Source organism: Puccinia triticina, chromosome 6A, assembly GCF_026914185.1.
Source record: "Puccinia triticina chromosome 6A, complete sequence".
Lineage (NCBI taxonomy): Eukaryota > Fungi > Basidiomycota > Pucciniomycetes > Pucciniales > Pucciniaceae > Puccinia > Puccinia triticina.
In genome coordinates, this window is record NC_070563.1 from 2,382,093 (window position 1) to 2,403,593 (window position 21,501).

Consider the following 21,501-nt stretch of genomic DNA (forward strand, 5'->3'; position numbering starts at 1 on the left):
GCCCAACCATATCCGCTGATAGCCCACCAGGGGATGGCTCACCCCAACTGACTCCAACTACTTACCCACCAATGACCCCCACCCGCACACACACTCCAGCAACACTCCTCGCCGCCATCCTCCTCCTCCTGCCCGCATCCCATGCACACCGCCACACTCCCCCGAGCCCCGCCGCAACAGCCCTCCTCCCAGCCAACACCGCCCTCCTCAGCCGCCCACACCCCCTCAACCCACCCCCCGCCCAGCCCAGCCCCCCAGCAGCCCTCCACCACCACCACCACCAACAACATGTCCTCCAGAAACGCGCCCCCAACTGGGCCACAGTCACCGTCTACGTCAACACCCTCACCGCCTACGCGTCCGTCACACCTTTGTTCATTTTCATCTTCTTTATCTGACCTCCCCCCCCCCTGGATATGTTTTTGATAGGGACGCGCCGACGATCGTGACGGTGACGGTGAATGGGACGGACCAGGCGGCCAAGACGGCGGCGACGGTGACGGTAGGCACATACACCCAGACGCTCGGCCAGCAGTCCCCGCGTGAGTTCCATCGCCGCCCCGGCCCACGCCGAACACCGTGCTGAGACCGTAGCCCCCAGAACCCACCTCGACCAAGACCGTCTTCCTCGGAGCTCCGGCCACCTCCACCACCCCGTACTCTCCCGTCGCCACCGGCCTGCCCGCCCTGCCCGCCGACCGGGCCTGCTACCCCGGCGAATCCTCCCAGCGCTATCCCGGCACACTCTCGCTCACCCGGCCCACCCAGACCACCACCCTGCGTCAGTACTGCCCCCACTCCACCCGACCCTCGACCCGCGCTGAAAACGTTCTCCTGCCTCCTCCAGTCGTCATGGCGCTCTTCCTCTTGGTCATGCTCGTCTGCTGGAACCTCTTCTTCATCCGGCTGCTCATCTTCCCCCTCAAGCTGGTCGTCATCAGCTGGCACGAGCTCGGCCACATCGTCCTCTCCATCTTCGCCGGCCACACGATCAAGGAGGTCGACATCGATCCCAACGGTCCGCCCCGCCCTTCTCTCTCTCTCTCTCCCCCGCTCTCCATAAAAAAAACCACACAACCCACTCCCCGCCTGACACGTGCTCTGCTTCGCCAACCTCCAGTCGGCGGCACCGTCAAGCTCGTCCAGGACATCGTGCCCCCCGCCGCCCCTCTCTTCGCCGGCTACCTCTCGTCCTGTCTGTTTGGCGGCTTGATGGTCTTCTGCGGCTTCGACACCCTGGCGTCCAAGTTGAGCCCCGTCGTCTCCCACCCCTCCCACCCCCGCACATCCCTAGCCCAAACACTCCGCCTTCTGAGACCTCTCTCTCTCTCTCTCGCACAGGATTGCAAGTATCTTCATTGCTATGTCGCTGCTCGGCGTCATGTGGTGGGCCAATACCCCCGCCTCGAAAGTCTTGACGGTGGGTGCCATCGGTGCGTCTGGGCCTCCCAGATCTTTCCTTCTGCTCTTCCTCCCCCACATCATCGTCTTCGCACATTTATCATTCTTGGCTTTCGGGCATGTTAGGCCTCTTGGTCGCCTTCTGGTTTATCGATCATGCCGGAATGCTGAGATATTACGTCTTGCTCATGGGCGTCTTGAGCTGTTGGTATGTCCTCTTCGACGTCATGGACGATTTCGGTTGGTTCTTTTTTCTCTCCATTTTATATATTTCATCTCTCGGATTGATAAACAATTTCTGATTGATCACTACTGGCCTTTTACCTCCCATGGGCTTTTTCTGTGTAAAACAGTGTTTAGAAAGTACAATCCTTGTTGTCCGATCCTGTTCGAGTCACGGTGGCCGAAAATCACTGCGCCCCGTGAGTGATTGCCTTCCGAGTTGATCCCCCGGTTGGTGAACCAAGATACTGAGCTAGATGGTTTTGACCCTGGCTGTAGAATGGGCGATGATGTGGATCTTCTATTCGGCCATCAATTTTGCGGCATGGACTATACTTGCGATTGCTGTGTGGAGGCAGACTCGTGAGTCGAGAGATCTCTTACACACACATGATCGATCCATTGCAGACACCTCGTCTCGAGCTGACTTCTTCCCATTCACTCTCTCCAGCGCGCGGAATGTATTGTCAAAGCCAGCAGTTCTTGCCCACTTAGGCCAAGCTGCTCCAATAGGACCCGATTACAATCCAATCCTTGGGAACAAACAAACACCCACGAAACCTCTCTGCTTCACAGAACCCCTTCCTTCTTCTTAATTCTTTCTTGAATACCTCAAAACGCCCGCAACTTGCATACATGAAGAAAACGATTTCAACATATACCCTTCCATTTTTTTCTGTGGAAAACAAAAGTGGACATCGATTATATAGCGACAAACGGCTTCAATCAACCGGCCAACCTTCTTGCAGAACTTCATTTGCCCATCATCCATACATATCAACACCCAGGATCCCCAATTCTTCTGTTTTCTTTTACGTTCTGACTTATATTGTCGTCGGTCTTCATCCCATCCTTGTTCTTTCTTTGGTTTTCGGTCGCCTGTCCTCCACATACACCACATTATGTTCATCCTCATCCCTCCATTTCGTGTCATGTACCCGTCTCAACACTAGTGAGCTTCTTCGACTCTTGCATTCGATGATGATATCAAAAGATGAAACTTTCGACTCCGGCATCCTCAGCATTCCTGAGATATCATATTATCCCAGCTCACTGGCTCCAACTGGAACCGAGCATCAAGCCTCGGCAAGGTCCACTGGCCAACACCATCTTCGTTTTGCATATAGCTTTCACCAGATACTCGCTTATCTAACCCCTTCTGGATAGCACTCTCAGCCACCTACACTACACTCTTCTGCTGGCCTGGGTGTCACTCACATGCAGAGGGTACGCATGAATTCCCAGATCTAATCTTAAACAAGGCTTGGAAAAACGACTCACAAAGATTGGGAAAACAACTCCCCCAAATGCTGTTTACGTCGCGGGGACCGGTTCTCGACCAGCCGTCCGCCGGCAACCCGGGCCCCTTTTTGGGGTACACCATGTTTGGAAGTCATTGCTCCTAAATTTCCGGGTCATGTTTGGTTTGCGACTCCCAAAAATGGTGTACCCCAAAAACGGGCCCGCGTAACTACTTTTGTTTTCCCAATTTTTGTGAGTTGTTGTTCCAAACCCTCTTTGGAATGGGGGGGAAAAAGGAGTCAGTGTACGCGTCTGCTTGGCTACTGCAGTGCGCTCATCCTACCGCCCATACCACAGCAGCGATCAATTGAAGTGCGCTGGAATTTTTTTGGGGATATTTTTTGTCCTCTGCCCTTCACACCCGATGTGTTGCGTCAGCCTCCGGTGGTCCTCTGGAAGTCAGAAAAAATACGGTTTATTGTACATTTATTTACATTCCACAGACTTTCAGTTTAACTAGTGCTACAGAATAAGGCAAACAGATTGAAATATTGACAAGGAAATCTTAAAGACTAGACTACAAGCTTCATACATAAAATATATGCTGAGGGAAGTGGAACCTATGGCCACTACTAATATACCAGTTTTCTCTAACTTTTACTAAAAGATTGAGATAAACTAGCTGATATCCTTGAAGAAGAAAAAAGAGGCATTTTGGACGATCATGAGATCCCGTCTATGTGTTATCTTCTTATTCTTCCTCAGGCTTTTCACTGCCGGGGGCGGCGGGGACGGCCACGGTGGCCCCAGCGACTGCAGGGCTGGGGACAGTGATTTCAGGTAGTTTGGGCGCTGGATCAGCTAATTTGGTCGCTGGGTCCGCCTCGGCCAGCTTTGCTTCAGTGTTAGGAGCTGCAGCTGACAGCGCATCCGCTTGCTTCAAGTCTTGTGCCTTTTGGTCCTTCTTGCCGCCGGGAACTGCAAAAGAGACGCATCCAGAAATTCATATTAGCTTCCGTTGACGCTTCAATCATCATGGGTCACGAAGATCGTCCATCATGAAGGTATCAAAGAAGCGAGCTCACTTAAACCAGCCCCCTTCAATTGTGTGATGATGCCCTCAAGGTCTTTCATTAACTTTTGTAGATCAGCTACGAGCTTGGGTCCTCCCGTATTACCGGTGTCGACGACAGCACGAATTTTTCTGTAAGGCAAAGAAACAAAAATTGTCAATATTGCGCATGATAGGATGATGTTCGAATGGATGTGCATATCCAGAGAACGGGATAACCTACTGGACGGCATCTCCTGCCTTGCTCCGCTTGCTCAAACGACCAAAGGCGTTTAAGATAGGAAACGGCGTGACATCCTCAGGTTGAGAGTTTAAGCTTGAAGAGGCTGGGTTTGGGCTTGGAAGCGGTGTGCAGAGAACTATAGTGACGGCATATAGTAAGCCTAAGACTAATTTCATGTTTGATGCATACATTTTAGAAGGATTTTTTTTGGAGAGATGTGGGTCTTCTGAAGTCTATGCCAGATAATAGAGAAAATTAGTAGCAAGTTTACTGAGAACTATCTATATGTCAAGTGGAAGTAGCGGATGTTGGTTCTGGTCGACACTTTCCCAGCTCACTTGGCTCCTTTTATATCCGTAGAGGCTGCCTTGTTTCAGAAATAAAGAGGAAGAGGAAGCTCACACAGAACAGGCCAAGGGACACTTGTTGGCTGCTGTAGTCATGATTTGGAAGTCAATCGTCACCGAGTCATCAATGTGTTTCCTAGTCACCAACCCTCTACAGCAACAAATTTCTGGACAGATGGTTCTGGTTGCTTGAGGCAGACTCAGTCCATTCTAGCGGTGGCTCGGCTCACATTGGCGACCCAATTGTTGAAGGAATTGTCTGAGAGGCAGCCATGGAGACCAAGACGGAGTTGGAATCGCATTAATCACCCGCGCGATTTTGTTGTGCGAGGTATAAACGGCTGGCTCAAAAGGCAACTCGAGCCGCGATCAAGTAAACCAAGTGATCGTGAGGGTCCACTCGACAACGTAGCTGTCAGCCTTCAATGGTGGTTGGGGGGACCTAGTTTCAAGGCGGGGGTTCACGACATTTGTTTCCATCACCTGCGTTCACAAAGCCATGTTGAACGCTTGAGTCACTCTCTGCTTCGGTTGGTATGAATAATTTGAAGAGTGAACAATCAGCCTCACTATCTTCTAGGCTACCGGGCCCATGTTTCTTGGGTATTGTTTCTTGCGGACCATTCAGCGTAGTAGTAATGTTTGTCGCAAGGGGATTCGTCACTTGAGTCATAGACCAGCATAACCCTCCTTTGCAACATGGGTCTTGTACACCGAGACTCAAAACCTCACTATCATAGTCATACATACATACCTCCATAGTGAAATCCATTTGTATTCAGACAAATGGCAACTTGGAACATTGTACTACCCTCTCATGACCGGCACAGACTGGTCATCGAGAGAGTAGTAAACAACACTACCGGCACAGACCGTCCATCGCAACGAGGAGTAGACTAACACCCTCGAAGGCCGGCACAGACCAGCTATCGAGGGTTAATAAAACATACCCGCGTGGTCCGGTACCCGCCGGTGCGTGCTGTATTCGGGTCTGGGTGTCTCAAAATGCCCAAATTTGCAGGGGGTAAAGGGTACCCGGGTCGAATTGGACATCTCTACTAACTTAGGCTAACTTCCACAATTTTGATTTGCACAAGACTTCATTGTGGTTTGACCGAGTGTGATCTTTTTTATTTACCACCGGCCAGTTATACATTTTTCCACTCCCTAAAGCTCAAAGAAAGATTTGGGGATAACCATAATATTTGAGGAAGACTATTTCTGGTCCCTAACTCCAAGCGTTTCTTGCCAAAGCTACAAGCAAAGTTTGTGGAATTATTCTGATTCAGTTATCTCAGACTCAACGCTGAACCAGCTACGTCAATTGATTAACGTGCCCTTCACATCCATTCTACCAGCTAGGCATTCACTAGATTGGGACTCTGGGTGATTGTTTGCTTGAGCAGATTTGTCCTCTGAGGGCAGAGCTAAGTTAGAGCGTACAACTCTATGGGCGAACCCGGGAGCTACTCCAGTAGGTCCCCAAGTCCGCCCGGTATGGGCTAAGGGGAGTGTTGCATGCCACACTCTCTGCGCCTCTACCTTGACCTGGCTTGGGTCTCTAGGCTCTTTCTGTGAGGCAATTGAGTGTTTGTGGTTCAAGGGAGGGGCGTGTCAGCCACTTCCCTTGGTGCTAGACTCTTGACGGTACTAGGTTTCCTTAGAGGGAAACCCCCAAGGTCGGAGCCCGCTGGGCGGGCGGAACCCACAACTGGGCGGGTGGGCGTAATTTTCCTTCCTCGTGTACGGTTTTGGCCGGCGGAGTTCGGCAAGTGATTCGATAAGGTTCCGGTTATCGAACTTGGTTCCGGATCATCCGGGTTCTCCTGCCGGTATCTGCACTCTTGAGGGAGGGCTGCCCGCAGCCGCATCCTCCTACCCGCGCCTCGGCGCGGGTGGAGGGTTCATTGGGCGCTGCTCCATGGACGTAGCCCACATCCGCTACGCTCCTGTAAACACCCATGAAACTACTGAATGAGTAGAGTTCATTGTGTTTCCATAACAATTTGACTTCTGCATCACAATATTTATTCAGCACATCTATTTACACGATATCAGATAAAAGAAATTAATGAATGTTTTTTTTAACTTGTTTATGAGGTCCCTTTGAAAATTGGTATTTTTACATGTCAATCTACTAATACATACAAAAGTGTTGATTTTTGAGTGTACTGTTTTGAAAGTTACTCCTATTTAAACATTCTAATCTTCTTTTTCCTCTTCGGAGTTTTCCGAATTCGTCCCATCCGACCCTGGCGTAGTTTCGGGGGTCTTTGTTGAGCCTCCAGAAAAGGTATCACTTGAGGTCGAAGCTGCTTCAGCTTCTTCTTCTTCCTCGGCTTCCGTGCCCGTCTCTTTTTTTACTGATTTATCTCCAACAAGATTTAAATCCGTGAGAGTAGTAGAAGATGTATCTGCTGTAGTATTCTTCACGAAAGGATTGGCTCCCAGGGGAAGATCCTGTGTCAACCCTCCTGTTGAGAGGCCTTTTTGACCTTGATCTGCGGCAAGGGCTGATGACAACAATTCACATTCAAGAGAAGGCCTCGATTAGTGTTGGGAGTTGAAAGCTGACTGATTACTCTTGCGTTTCTGCTCGCCAGAGAATATGGTGTGTTACTAGATGAGAAAGGAAATTGTAATATTGCTTACTCAAACCAGAAATCCCGAATTTCCTTACGATATTCCTGAGGTCTCCTTGCACCCTCAACAAATCGGCAATAATTGTTGCTACATCGACAGTACCTATTGCAGCAACGGAAAGTACCTTCCTGAAACGGGGAAAAAAATTAGCATTTCGTAGATTCTAACAGGTATTTAGTTTTCATTCTGAATCAAGTTCATTATTTACCGCGTCACATCCTTTGCATTAGAGCGTTTATCGTAATGATAAGAGTTTTCCGTAGGCGAAACCACTCCTAATCTTGGATCGACCGCATCCTTGGAGCTTGGTAGATCAGAGTTAGAGCTTGGAAGGGGTGCACACCGAGATTGGGCTACAACTAACAAGAGCCCGAAGAATAATTTTGAATTGATGGGATACATTCTATTTACAGTGCCTGGCCGAGATGATTTTATTTTGAATGATAGAAACTCGAGAGTAGATGGGGAATACTTGTGCTCAGCAATGCACAGGTCGACTTTTATTCTCGGAATCTGAATTGATCCTCAAAAGTTGGCAACATGTCAAAACGGGTCAACCCGTTGAGTATACAGCTTGCTCACAAGGAGGATGCCAAGCTACAGCAAATCTCCAAGAGTCGAGATGCACGCATTTCCTAGCCAGCAGCATCACTAGACATCGGCAGAGGTCGGTAGGCAAACCGAATAATGGAGTCTTTCTGCGACCAGCAACGACTCCTGCTTTAATATCAATCCTCTCCAGGACAATGGGCTGAGAGGGGTAAGCTAGCTCACATCACGTACCAAGACGTTTCCTGCTCAATGAGTTTGAACGGGGTGAGCAAGATTTGATTGTCTGAACAGTCGAAGACGTCGTGGATACCGGTCAGGTAGTAGGGTCGTCACTCAAATAACGGTTATTAAATTTAAGTAGATACCGCACCTTCTTTGCTCTACCCTTAAGAGGTTCCACAACAGGAGGTGATGCAGTAAAAATAATTCATACTTTAAGGTCAACTTTTTTTCTTTGGAGACTAAATTTACCTCTGAGTCTCAGGCTACATGGATTCCTTGTTGGGTCCACAGGAATGTTGAATGGCAATTGGCACCCGCCAGCGGATACCCCTCACCCTTCAGCAGGTACTGATGGCGGGTGCCCAGCTGCCTGCTTGAATCTATACTAAAATTGAACACCCCGCAACCGCCCGCAGGCACCTGCAAGGAAAGAAACGTACCTGCTAAAGGGTGACAGCTACTCGCAATCGGGTACCAATGGCCATCTTTAACTGATTCAAGGGAAAGGCTACAAGACAAGAATCTTGGAAAATTATTGGCGGAAAAATCCCCACCAGTTTCTAGATATCCAAGTGTAAATTTGAGCAGAAGCTCCCGATATATCTATGGGAGTTCTGAATTACATAGGTCACACATTGGTCTCCTCTCACAGCCCTTAGAGCCCCTCAACAGCATCTCAAGTGTGATTAGACCCTGGATAGCATTGTCTACAGAACTTGGATAGCAATTTTTTTGCCAATTTTAGGATTATTTGGTCCAGTAGACCTCAAACCTAACCATTTACCTGTGGTTCTTGTTGTAGTGTGGCCATTTTGACAAGGGGGGGGGTCAAATTAGGATGTGTAAATTGGCTGGTATATATGTTGGAATTTGAACTTGTTTCCGCTCTCCTGTTTTCCTGTCAGCCTGTCACATGCATGTTAGCCTTCCGTTATGCATGTATTTTCTTCTTTATTCATTGTGTTTCTTTCTGCTCGCGCCCACATTTTGAACACATGTAGATAGTCTATTTAAACCCAAGAATATCCTAGGAAATCTAAGCCATCAGTCCTGACCATATTGATCCCTTGTGCACACTTCAGCCCGCACTCTGTCTTATCTACGAAGGCACTTAAGCCCCTTCGAGTGAGTTACTCGGTCCTTTTTCTCAGACATTGTCTGCTATCGGCTAAAAGCCAATCTTCTTCCCTCCGCCCCCTTCTGCTTGCCTCCGGTTAAAAATCCTTCAATATATACACTTGGCTTCTTTAAACCCATCTCTACTCAGCTCATTAGAATTTGGGGTTGTCTCCCCTGGCATTTTATGATGCAATGATCAACAAGAATTTCTCCTCCTTTAAGTTTTATTGGAAAATAATGAAACTTGGCTGAAACTATTCTTTGAAAGCTAAATGCTAACTATCAGAGAGGAGGAAGGCAGAAGGCTAGCTGAAGCTACCTGCACTGGGTAAGCAACTCACAGGATCAGGAAAGATCTGGAATTAGTTGTTATGGTCAGACCAGTGGGGAGAAAGAGTTTGGAGTCTTGCGTTCTGGATCCTAGATTGGTAACTAGATTGTAGGATGAGGAAGAGGCCTGAATCTCCAGCCTCTCAAAACATGAATGTGTGGTTTGTGACATTTACATGTCAGCTATGTACATGAGAACCCGCTCCCGCGCCCCGGTTCTAGAACCAGAGCAAAACTGAATCCCCTTATAGGCCCATTGAAGACGAGAATACATGAATGAGAATTCAAAATACTAGAAGCCATTGATTCTTTTGAGCATCCCATTTTACTTGATTTGAAATTTGCATGAAGGCCTTCTATTGGACTCTGTCCGTCCTAGGTGATTGGGAGAGGGGAAGAATGTGCTGTTTAGGCTGCCCTTGGTGTTGGTCCAGATGATGAGGTGGAAGAATCAAAAAGGATAGCTTGTGTGAAATTGGCTTGGGTTGGATCTCACCAGATACACCAAGTTTGGAAGCTTGGTGGTTCTTTGGGTGGTTTGGTGAGGATTGGAACAAATACTAAGAGCGGAACAGACTTGTGGTTCAAAAATTCACCCACGCCCGCCCATCCTCCAAGTGTGGACTTGTAATTAGACACTGGGCAGAACATTTCAAGTGAGTTTTCATCCTCTCCTTGGGCATGAAAAGCACACTGAACATACAACACCACACACAAAATAAAGATAACAACTGTGGGAAAAAAGAAACAACCAGCAGATAGGAGCAAAATTGAAGCAGGAAACCTTGAATATCAATTATACCAAACCTTGAAAATCAAACTTTGCCTCTGGCTGACCTTGAAAACCAACCTGCATAGAGCTGGTCAAAACAAACCCATTGTGGGTACCCGGTATCTGTTGGCAGGTACCCGCTGCCCACAAGTGGGTACCCACCAGCGGGTGCATATGTGTGATGTTCTGCCATAAAACAAGTGGGTACCCGGGTATTTTGTTTCCACACCCGCTCACGGATATGGCTGAGCTGTGCAGGCTAGAGAATGTCAATGTAAACCCAGGTACCACACCGCTTTTTGCCAAAAAATAGGCACCTGGCACTTCCCTGCACACTTGCAGCACCGCAGTTGTACTGTTGAATTAAATGTAATTCAACAGTACAACTGTGGCGCATTTGATGCCCCCTGGGTTGTACATATCAGGTGGGATCCAAACCCTGGGTGCGCTCATTGACTTCAGCCAACAACCAATGCCTCAATCACTTAAGCGGGCCCAACAGCAGTCGGCACAAGGAGACAAATCCCCATCCAACGACAAAGCAAAAGATGGCGAGACAACTGACCCAAGTGCCACAACCGGGGGGAGCCAATCTACCAATGAGCGACGTCTTGGAATGGTAAGATGATTGATCAAAGCTTTTTTTTTTTTTTTTGGTTTAAAAAGATCACTCATTCTATAACTTGGTGCTCTTAGAACATGCAAGAAAACTTGCGCAGAATAAGATCAGTTCAGCCTACTCTTTGTACAACAAACCCAAGCTTCCAATCAATTAGATAAGTATAACCGCCGTATGATTGTGTGGCCATGTAAGATGTGAGCTTTATTTTTCTTTTCTCTTGTAAGGTGAAAAAAACTGACCATAGCTAGCTTAAATTTATACTCTCTAGATGTGGTAAAGCAATCAATTGACCGGCATATGACTCATTGTGCAGTAACCTCCTCATCCATGCCAGTCAATGTTTGAGAAACCAAACTAAACCTGCTGGAAACAAGACTCTTGCTTCTCTTGGCCTTTCTGGAACCGGTGAAATTGACCTGCGAGAGGTGACTACTCGCATCAAGCTGGCTCCAGTTTTCAGTCTAAAGGCATTTTTTCTTTCTCTAGGTTTTGCAAAGATGCGCGGTTTGGTGTGCCGAGGAAGCAAAACCTTTTTCCGCTTTGCAAGCCGCCAGCCTCACACAAATTCTGCATCCATCTATTGCCAAGAATCTCCCTGGTCAAAAGATGGTCTCTGATGCAATTCACATGCTATACCTGTCCATTCAAGAGAAACTAAGTGATGAATTAAACACCAGGGGAGAAAGTGTGGCACTCTCTAGAGAGTTCCAGGCCGTAATTTTATCATGACGCTGGTCTGAAGTGAGTTAAATGTCAGTGTTCACCTCTTGTTTAATTTCTTTTTATAATTCATTAGGAACTATTGCATGTGAGTATGATGATTTTATGCATGTTGGATAGTTCAACTCATGAGTCACTCCTCATGAATTGCTGTTCAACTTTAGTATATCTTGCTCATAAGATTAGATTTCTTCATCTTTCACATTCTGATTTGGCAGGACATGCCAATGACTGATCCTCAATTCCCTTGCCATAGGCATCAAAGTTTTTCTGTCAACAGAGAGCATCTGTGATAAGTATCTTCAGATGGGTGTGTCATGTGTAGGCCGATTGGTGATCACTCATCCAAGCCAACTTGGCATGGGGGTATATACAGTTGTATGAAGGCTTATGATATTGTCTTCTCTCCCTTTTTCTGGCAGGATTGGTTTCCTCTAATGAGTTGCTGCAAAGTCCATGTGTACAGTGCTTCCCAGAAAGCAAGTTTTCTGGGACCACTCACATTTGCAAGATTCTTTTTCATGTCACCAGATTATGATGCCTTGCATCCTCAGTGTACACATGGCTGTATAGGATGTGAAATGAATGCTGGGGCACTACTGGAGCAACTGCCACCTGCCCGCACTCAGGCTGGGTGCACCGGACTACTCCGAGTCCTGTGATTATGAGATGGCAATGCCACTGGACCCTACAAAGTGAGAGGATTTGTATGCTCCAGCTCTCAAGCCATGAATCTCAAAATTGTAGAAGTTAAAAAAATCCCCAATGGCTGTAGCCACACCAGGTTGAATACATGATGATGAGGCATAAGTGGTCGCTCAACAAGATAAAAGACTCAAAATTGACCCCTCCCTCAGAGCAAGCTTTTTAAGAAGTGCTGTAGTTTGAGGCACCAGAACAAGGCTGATGGGAAGTAAATCTCCTCCCAATGACTTTTCTGTACCAGTTTTTGAGGGGAGTAACAACTACTCTGGAAGACCAATCTGTACCGGCAATTGGGAGGAGTTGTTCACACCTTGATAACTGGTGCAGGCGGAGTAACAACTGCTCCTGATAACTGGTCTTTACCATTCTTTGGGAGGAGTCGTTACTCCCCTGAATGCTCAGTACAGGTGGTCATCGAGGGGAGCAACAACTCCTGAAGACGGGTCTGTACCGTTCATTGGGGGGAGTTGTAACTACCCTCAATGACCAATACTGACCAGCCATTGAGGGGAGTTACAACTCCCGATGACTGATGGCAGCTGGTCATCGAGGACTTGTGACTCCCTTTGATGGCCGGTCAGTACTGGTCATCAAGGGGAGTAACAACTCCCCTTGATGACTGGTCTGGGCTGGCCATCGAGTGGAGGTACATCTCCTCTCAATGACGGGTACAGACCGGTCACCGAGCGGAGTAGCAACTCCTCTCAATGGCCAGCCTGTACTGGTCATCGAGAGGAGTAAGTTTCCCCTTGATGACTCGCACAGGCTGGTCATCGAGGGGAGTGACAGCCTCGACGACCACCTGTACTGGTCATCGAGGGGAGTAACGACTCCTCCCGATAACCAGTACAGCTGTTCATCAAGAGGAGCTGTAACTCCCCTCAATGACCCGCACGGGAGGTCATCGAGGGGAGTTACAACTCTTCCCTAAAAGTGGTCATCACAAGGAGTTGTGACTCCCTTCGATGACCTCCCGTACGGGTCATCGAGGGGAGTTACAGCTCCTCTCGATGAACAGCTGTACTGGTTATCGGGAGGAGTCGTTACTCCCCTCGATGACCAGTACAGGTGGTCGTCGAGGCTGTCACTCCCCTCGATGACCAGCCTGTGCCAGTCATCAAGGGTAAACTTACTCCTCTTGATGACCAGTACAGGCTGGCCATTGAGAGGAGTTGCTACTCCGCTCGGTGACCGGTCTGTACCCGTCATCGAGAGAAGCTGTAACTCCACTTGATGACCGGTATAGACCGGTCATCGAGGGGAGCTACTCTCTTGATGACAAGCTGGATTGGCCATACCGGTCGTTTGAATACTGGCACAGCTGGTCATCCAGATTCTTTAATGTCTTCAATGACCACCTGTTATTGATACATACATAACATATTTCCTAGCACCCTGATGTGTGGCCAAGCATCATCAAGGGTGTCCTGGTGGACCCAGCATGTATGTGTCCACCCTAATGTTTGGCCGAACATAGCAGTGGACATGTCACGCAAGTGACACAGAAATGATGCCCCATGACCAGGCAAACTCACCAGATTGTGTAGCATCTCCACTGCTGATGCCAAACCAGGTTACTAAACCAAGTATGGCAGCCCAAGCCCACTCTAGCAATGTCACGGCGGGTGGCAAACCTGCATCAAAGCCATGAATTTGCCTCTTGGGAACTATCCTATTTGAAATTTGGAAGCAGGATACCACCCCACCTTTGTGAGTATCACACATATCCATTGTGATCCTCCCTCCACCTCCACTGCAAAAAAAACTGTGTCAACTGTGAGCAGTTGACATGCGGCAACTCTGAGGCAGCTTGTGGTGTTACACCAGCCTTACTCAAGGTTTGACTCAACCCAAGCTTCAATGCACAGTCACTGTGCACCTTGCACAGTGACTGTGCCAACAAAGGCACTTCTGCATTCATGTGGAGTTACAATGGCAGCTTGGCTTGAGTATCCTGCATGTCAACTGCAAGCAGTTGACCAAGTTATTTTTGCAGTGCTCCCCTGACATTAAACCTATACCACCCAATTCACAACCATAAGCAGCCAATTATGACAGCTTGCAGTGCTAAGCTCACCCATTACACGGTGATAAAACTGTGCTCCGGTCACTGGACTCAAGGATTTGGAAGCATCATTTAGATCCTGTGGTGGAGATGCTAATCCCCACCACATGTCCCCATTGACAATTACCGGACTGAGCCCAGGTCTAATGTGGACCATGAATCAACACTGAGAAGAAGATGTAGCTCCTGTGTGAGTATGGCTCAGAGGGGCTGGTGAGAAAGCAAGGACCAAGAAACTCATACATGCTCCGCAGCTGCAAGTTCCACCATCATACTTCACAGATCCACCTGGCTCCAGGCAGGATGCACCATTGAGCCTACTCTAACCACCTTGGAGGTCTTGAGATTCTGCTAAAGAGAAATTATGAAATATTGGGCTCTATGAGGTTTGATTCAACCTCCCTGAAATTATAATCTATGTGCTGGGACAGACAGATTTATGATTCAGCCTACTGCTGCCCTTATATAGCTATAATTTGGAATCATACCTCATGAGATCCCACAAAAGAATCATGGTTTTTGCATCTTAAATTTGGGGTCGGGCTTTAGGCACGCCAAAAAAATGCCGGATGCACGCCAAAAAAGGCGTGAACTCCGGACCACTCCAAGATTTTTGGAGTGGAGGATTGTTCACTCCAAAACCAGCCCCCATTTGGAGTGCCCAACCCGGCACTCCAGGCTGGTATGGAGTGAACACCCTGCCACGCCAAAACCAGCCCCCCCTTGATGGCCGATCTGCACCGGCCATCGAGGGCAGTATGTACACTCGATGAACGGCACAGGCCGGTCATCGAGAGACACACTCCTCTCGATGACCGGCATAGACTGGTCATCGAGAGGATTCATCCCTCTCAATGGGACACACCCCTCTCGATGACCGGTTTGTACCGGTCATCAAGAGGACACACCCCTCTTGATGACCGGCATAGACCGGTCATTGAGAGGATCCCGGTCATCTAGAGGACAGATCCCTCTTGATGACCGGGATAGACCGGTCATCAAGAGGACACACCCCTCTTGATGACCGGCATAGACCGGTCATCGAGAGGATCCATCCCTCTCGATGACCGGTTTGTACCGGTCATCAAGAGGACACACCCCTTGATGACCGCCATTGACCGGTCATTGTTCCCTATTACCGGTCAATGGCGGTCATCAAGGGGTGTGTCCTCTTGATGACCGGTACAAACCGGTCATCGAGAGGGATGGATCCTCTCGATGACCGGTCTATGCCGGTCATCAAGAGGGGTGTGTCCTCTTGATGACCGGTCTATCCCGGTCATCAAGAGGGATCTGTCCTCTAGATGACCGGGATCCTCTCTCTTGATGACCGGTACAAACCGGTCATCGAGAGGGGTGTGTCCCATCGAGAGGGATGAATCCTCTCGATGACCGGTCTTGCCGGTCATCAAGAGGGGTGTGTCCGCTCGATGACCGGCCTGTGCCGGTCATCGAGTGTCCATACTGCCCTCAATGGCCGGCGCAGATCGGCCATCGAGGGGGGGCTGGTTTTGGCGTGGCAGGGTGTTCACTCCATACCAGCCTGGAGTGCCGGGTTGGGCACTCCAAATGGGGGCTGGTTTTGGAGTGAACAATTCTCCACTCCAAAAATCTTGGAGTGGTCCGGAGTTCACGCCTTTTTTGGCGTGCATCCGGCATTTCTTTGGCGTGCCTAAAGCCTGACCCTAAATTTGTGAAAGTAGCCCATGACCTGAGCCCAGAGCCTACTAAGCCTTCAAATACAATTCAAGTTGATTTGCACTGGATTCATGCATTGGCCAAGGTGAAAATCTGTTTTTCTGCCATATTGAGTTACCAATGAGATCAGCTTTAGTTTGAAACAACATCAACATTTTCTGGCGCTTGATTCACACATACACAAACTGTTGAAATCTGACACAGTTCCCTAAGGAACATACGGTCTGGTACTCTCTAGAGAGTGCCACACATTCCCCCCTGGTGAAAGGTTGGCCTATTTTTTGTTTTTTGGTTATGTTGTTTTATCAGATAATCAAGTACTGAGTACAGCTCAAAAACCCACTTTCCAGCTGCACAAAGGCGCAATCTACTTAGGTGTTGATGCATGGCAATCACCAAATGGATTTGATATCTTTGGTGCAGTGATATACCAACTTGTTGACGATGGCGCGGGTAATTTGGAATCAGAAGCAACACCTCTGGACTTTGTGCAGCTGAGTGAAAGGCACACAGGCAAATACCTAGCTAGCATGGTCCAGTGCATGGTTTAGAAGTTTGGATTAGAACAAATATCTGAAAAATCAGATTCATCTAATTATGGCTAAAACAGTTTCTTCCTCTTTCAGATCCATGGGATCGTTTCTGACAATGCTGCAAATATGGATGAAAGTGGGTCAGGTCGACCCGGCGGGTACCCGACCCGTGTCGGGTCTGGGCACGGGTTCGGGTCGGCCTTTGCCTCAAAAACCAGTTTTTGACCCGACCCGCCACAGACCCGCTAGATTTTTGGGTTGGGTTCGGGCAGCCCTTTTGGCTGTTGGGTCAACCCGCCGACCCGATTACAGACCCGCGCGGCTTTAAAGGTCACATTTGGCAGGTGCAGGCCGCGGGCGCGACAAAAATACTGCGGTGCTGCAAATTTCGGGCGCGGGTGTCCAGATTTTGTCCGATTATGCGTAATCGGACAAAAAAACTGCGGTGCTGTGAATTTGATTAACCCCCGCGAGAGGCCAACACTCTAGTCCACGGGGGCATCAGCACTGAATTCACTCAGCAAAGGCAGTGGCTTACCAGTACCGGACAACTCACCATGCCCAGGATGCGCGCCCAATTGCAAAAAGCACCGGAAAGGCCCCTCAAGCGCAAGAAGCAGGTTGAAGCTATCTCTGACAATGATTCCAAGTCCAATGAACCACCAATCAATCAAGGACAAGAAGAAGAGGACGAGTTGGATGATTCTGGATCCATCGTTTGATATCCTTAATTGGTGGAAGTTCAACTCAGTCCGATTCCCAACACTTTCAAATCTGGCCAAGTGCTTCTTAGTAGCCCCAATGACTTTGATTGCATCCGAGTCAGCTTTTTCAACTGGGGGTGGAGTGCTCAGCCCTTCTAGAAACCGACTGAACCCCGAAACACTCCAAGCCCTTGTCTGTGGGCAAGACTGGATTGCATCCAACAAAGGTGTGTGACCAAGAGCAATGTGATGATTCTGAGTTTGACTCCAAATGATGTATCTCATTCATTCATCTTATATAGCTTGGCTTCAAAGAATTTGGTGACAATTTCCTTTCTTTTTTTATGAATAGGTGTTTTATTTTCAATAAAACAAACATACAAGAAGCTATTGAGTAGATAAGAAATTACAGAAATGCATATTATGGATTGACCCGTTATCTGGCCCAAGACCCGACCCGGCCCAACCCAAACCTGAATTGATCAAAAGCAGGGTTGGGTTTGGGCAGTGTTAACCAAAATGTGACCCGACCCGCCCCGACCCACAATTATTTGCGGGTCGGGTTCGGGCACTGTTTTCCAACCCAAACCCAACCTGGCTTCATCCCTAGCTGCAAACAACAACAAAATGATTTCCGATTTGGGATTCCTTGGGTGGAAGCGGTTCCAGGGTGAGCCGCAGTGGATATGGTGCTTTGCACACATCCTCAACCTAATTGTCAAGGCTATCCTTTGAACCTTTGGATGTCAAAAGAAAGGCCTCGCAGAGGCTGACAAGCTAGTGATGAAGAAGAACCCCAAAATCTTATTGAAAGGTGAGTTCTTTGAGCACAACATATATATATCACTCAGATGTGAAATAATCTGATTTTCATTATTTTTGTATTACATTATCTTCAGCTTCCAATCCCCAGATGATGATGAGGAATCTGATGGGGTAGATGCGGCCCCAGATGAGGGGGAAGATGCCACCCTTCAGCCTGAGGATGAGCTCACTCTGGCTGAACTCAAAGACCTGGAAGAAGAGTCAGACAGAGATATGTATACTTCTGAATTGTGTTGTTGGTCCCTTGCAAAGGTCACAAGTCTTTTAGATGGTGTCTTGATGATTTATTTGAACAAATAAATTCCTTTTGTTTGGTTTTGTAGAATGACAACCAAATTGAAGAATTCACCCAACTCAAAGGTTAAGTTCATCCAAGTATTTAAAGAAAACAAGTGCGAGCAGCCTCACAACATTGAGAGGGACGTACCAACCTGTTGGAACTCAACATACACGCAGCTCATGAGCATCTTTAGGTGCGGGGATGTGATTTAAGTGTTTTTTTGTCATCATTCTTACTCTGGAGGACCAAGATGAATGGGTCCAATTTGGTTTTCATGGCAGTGACATATGGCAGCGGGATAAGCATTTTGGCACCCCGCGGAGCAACCATATACACCAAGAGGACTTGGACTTGGCACGTCATCTTGTTCAGATTCTGGAACCCTTTTGAGAGTTCACACTTCAAATATCTACCGCTGCCTCAGCTCAAGTGGCTGAAGTTGCTCTCATCATTGATCAAATCACTGCCAGCCTTTTACAAAACACATCTCGTGCCGGGATTCATCTCACAAATAAGTATTATTTGCTCACAGACTGTTCACCCATTTATTTTATTGCAATGGTTTAGTCTTTTTATTGAGCCACATGTATTGTACCTTTTCTGTTTCATACTAAATTTGCTAAAAATTTGAATTGAAGCTCTGCACCCTTCTTTCAAAGATGAATAATTCAAGCTTGCAAAATGGCCTTGGGCATGGATCGATGAGGCACTTGCTCTAATTTGCAACATGTTTGATAAATGGTATAAGCCTAGGCAATCAGATTCAAATGTTATACCACCAAAAAAGGTAACATTCACCAGGAAAAATAAATTGTCACCAGACATCAGGTGACATCAAGAAACAATGACTGTCACTTTGTTCCTGCTCTGGTGCTACCACAACAAGGCTAAAATGGCCCCTTTGTTTCCTACAGGGGGATGTCCATGCGGCCAGCTGTGCAGCTGGTGGGTAGCTCATTGGACTTAGGCTGATGTCACCTGTAGTCTAGTGACAGTTTATTTTTCCTGGTGATTATTTCTTCTTATTATCTAATCAAATTGAATCTGAACTGAATCACTCTCCAGCCCCAAACTGGTATCCTGGCAGGGCTGAGCGCTGCCGCTGTAGCAAGATTGTTTGATGGTTTATCTAACCCTGTGGACATATGGCTCTCAGACAGGCTGGTTCTGGAAGATGGGGCACCAATCAATGGTCTGAAGTGGTGGGTTGAGCAGAAACGTTTGGGAAATACCCACCACAGCCTTTTACAGATGGCCCTTGATATATTAAGCTGCCCGGGTGAATTTCATATTTTCTTACATATAAGTTTTGGAAGAGTTATCAATGCTGATTACTCCTGGTTTCTATACAGCAACAACTGTAGATATAGAGCATAACTTCAACTTTGGCCAAGATTATGTGTCGCCAGGAGACACAGCCTCAGCGCAAAGTCAGTAAGTAGAGGGATGACCTTGTCGTTCTATTCAAAGAACAACAAGATTGGACGCCTGGCCCTCCACAAGTACATGGCCAAACATAAAAAAAAGGCCAAAACAGCTGTAACGACCAGGGCAGAAGGCTCAAAAAATTTTGTGCATATAGACTAAGATAGTCGGAAATCAGAATCTGCCGCCTTAGTGCATTTTAAGCAGCGGGTACCCGCAAATACCCGGAACAGGTAATGCCAATACCTGCTCCGCGGGTATGGGTGCAGGTGCGGGTGCGAGTGTCTGATATTAGGAAAAATATGCTGCAGGTACCCGGGTTCAAATCAACCAGCTCTAAACCTGCATCTGAATCTTGATGTGGAACCTTGAATATCCCGCTCTGCCCTCCAAAATCTTGAAATGCTCCACCTTGAAGCATTCATGATCTGGACTTGGAACTGATGTGAAGACCACACCATGCAACAGAATCTTGGGTGTGGGAGTGGTTTGTGTAATTGCTAGAAATTGTTTTATTGATGCTTGATACATTTATAAGACTTTTAGTCTTTGGAGTTTGGGTGATTGTCAGAACACAAGTGGTAGAAGCAGCGGTGGCGGACAAGAGAGGCAAACCTAAAGTTTACTGGACAATGTGTGTGATCACAAGCAAGAACAAAAGAGATAAATTGGTTGAATAACTAATCAACTTTGGATTTTGGATGATTGTCAGAACACAAGCGGCACAAGCAGCGGTGGCGGACAAGAGAGGCAAACCTGAGAGACAAGATATGAGACCAAAGATGAGACAAGCACGACAGATGGGAGTGAAGAGAAAAAGAGAGACTGGAAACAGACCTAAATTTTACCGGACAATGTGTGTGAGCACAAGCAAGAACAAAAGAGATACTTTGGTTAGAGAACCGTACAATGAGAATGAAAAATGGACTTAGTATCTGTTAGGTTTGAGCTGCTGTGGATAAATAAGTACAAAATTGTGGGTATAACTAGATGCTAATAGAAGGAGGGCACTGGATTATGTTAATAAAATTTTATATAACCAAGTATAAATTTACGGACTTACTTCTGCTGCAAGAAAAACTCTAGAAACTGCCAGCAGCTGACATGTGGCATACTCCAGGGTAACTGCCATTGTAACTCCACATAATTACATCATGCCTTTTCATGCACAGTCACTGTGCACATTGCACAGTGACTGTGCATTCACCCTTGGTTGAAATATACTTTGAGAAAAGCTTGAGTATCACCTCAAGCTTCCTTTGAGATTCTGCATCTCAACTGCTAGCAGTTTCCAGAGTTTTTCTTCTAGTGTTTGCGCACTGCGGAAAACTCTTCATGCACTGTGCAGTGCGCGCATTCCATACACTTTGCACACTGCAGGTGAAGGAAGCAAAAATTTCAAGATTTGTTTTTGACCAATCAATAGACAGACCTTTTATTGTCCTCTGTGATTTTTTTAGAGTTTTTTGAAGCTTCCTTGTCTACTGTAAACACCTATCAAGAAACAAAACAAGTACAGTCATTTGGGGACCTGGAATTCATGTTCCCGCATGGCAAAAATTCCAACTAATTGAATAAATTATTTTAACCATATTATATATAACTGTTTCAGAAGTTTTTGGCCACTTTGTGCAAGAATGGGGCTTTGAAAAATTAGGAAATTTCACATGAAATCTGTTAAAGTGCACCAGTGCTTGTTGCAATTTGCACAGTGCACAAAGAGTTTTTTGCAGTGCGCAAAGTAAGTCCATTGAAATATATGTTACAAAATATACAAAG

The 21,501-nt window shown here is 47.3% G+C and overlaps 3 protein-coding genes across 3 annotated transcripts; 1 reads left to right on the forward strand and 2 right to left on the reverse strand.

The window, feature by feature from the left end:
• Nucleotides 1–71: 71 nt before the first annotated feature.
• On the forward strand, nucleotides 72–2,118 carry PtA15_6A314 (uncharacterized protein; the record flags this gene model as incomplete). The annotated part of the gene is made up of 10 exons (XM_053170007.1): nucleotides 72–358; nucleotides 430–542; nucleotides 602–781; nucleotides 848–1,018; nucleotides 1,121–1,247; nucleotides 1,342–1,433; nucleotides 1,528–1,641; nucleotides 1,755–1,823; nucleotides 1,903–1,986; nucleotides 2,075–2,118. The coding sequence occupies 10 exons, from the start codon at nucleotides 72–74 to the stop codon at nucleotides 2,116–2,118; spliced, it is 1,281 nt and encodes a 426-aa protein (XP_053021241.1).
• Nucleotides 2,119–3,616: 1,498 nt separating this feature from the next.
• On the reverse strand, nucleotides 3,617–4,351 carry PtA15_6A315 (uncharacterized protein; the record flags this gene model as incomplete). Its single annotated transcript, XM_053170008.1, has 3 exons — nucleotides 3,617–3,843; nucleotides 3,951–4,069; nucleotides 4,161–4,351. 3 exons carry the CDS (start codon nucleotides 4,349–4,351, stop codon nucleotides 3,617–3,619), a joined length of 537 nt encoding a protein of 178 aa, XP_053021242.1.
• Nucleotides 4,352–6,709: 2,358 nt separating this feature from the next.
• Nucleotides 6,710–7,552, reverse strand: PtA15_6A316 (uncharacterized protein; the record flags this gene model as incomplete). The annotated part of the gene is made up of 3 exons (XM_053170009.1): nucleotides 6,710–7,020; nucleotides 7,160–7,278; nucleotides 7,359–7,552. The coding sequence occupies 3 exons, from the start codon at nucleotides 7,550–7,552 to the stop codon at nucleotides 6,710–6,712; spliced, it is 624 nt and encodes a 207-aa protein (XP_053021243.1).
• Nucleotides 7,553–21,501: the final 13,949 nt, after the last annotated feature.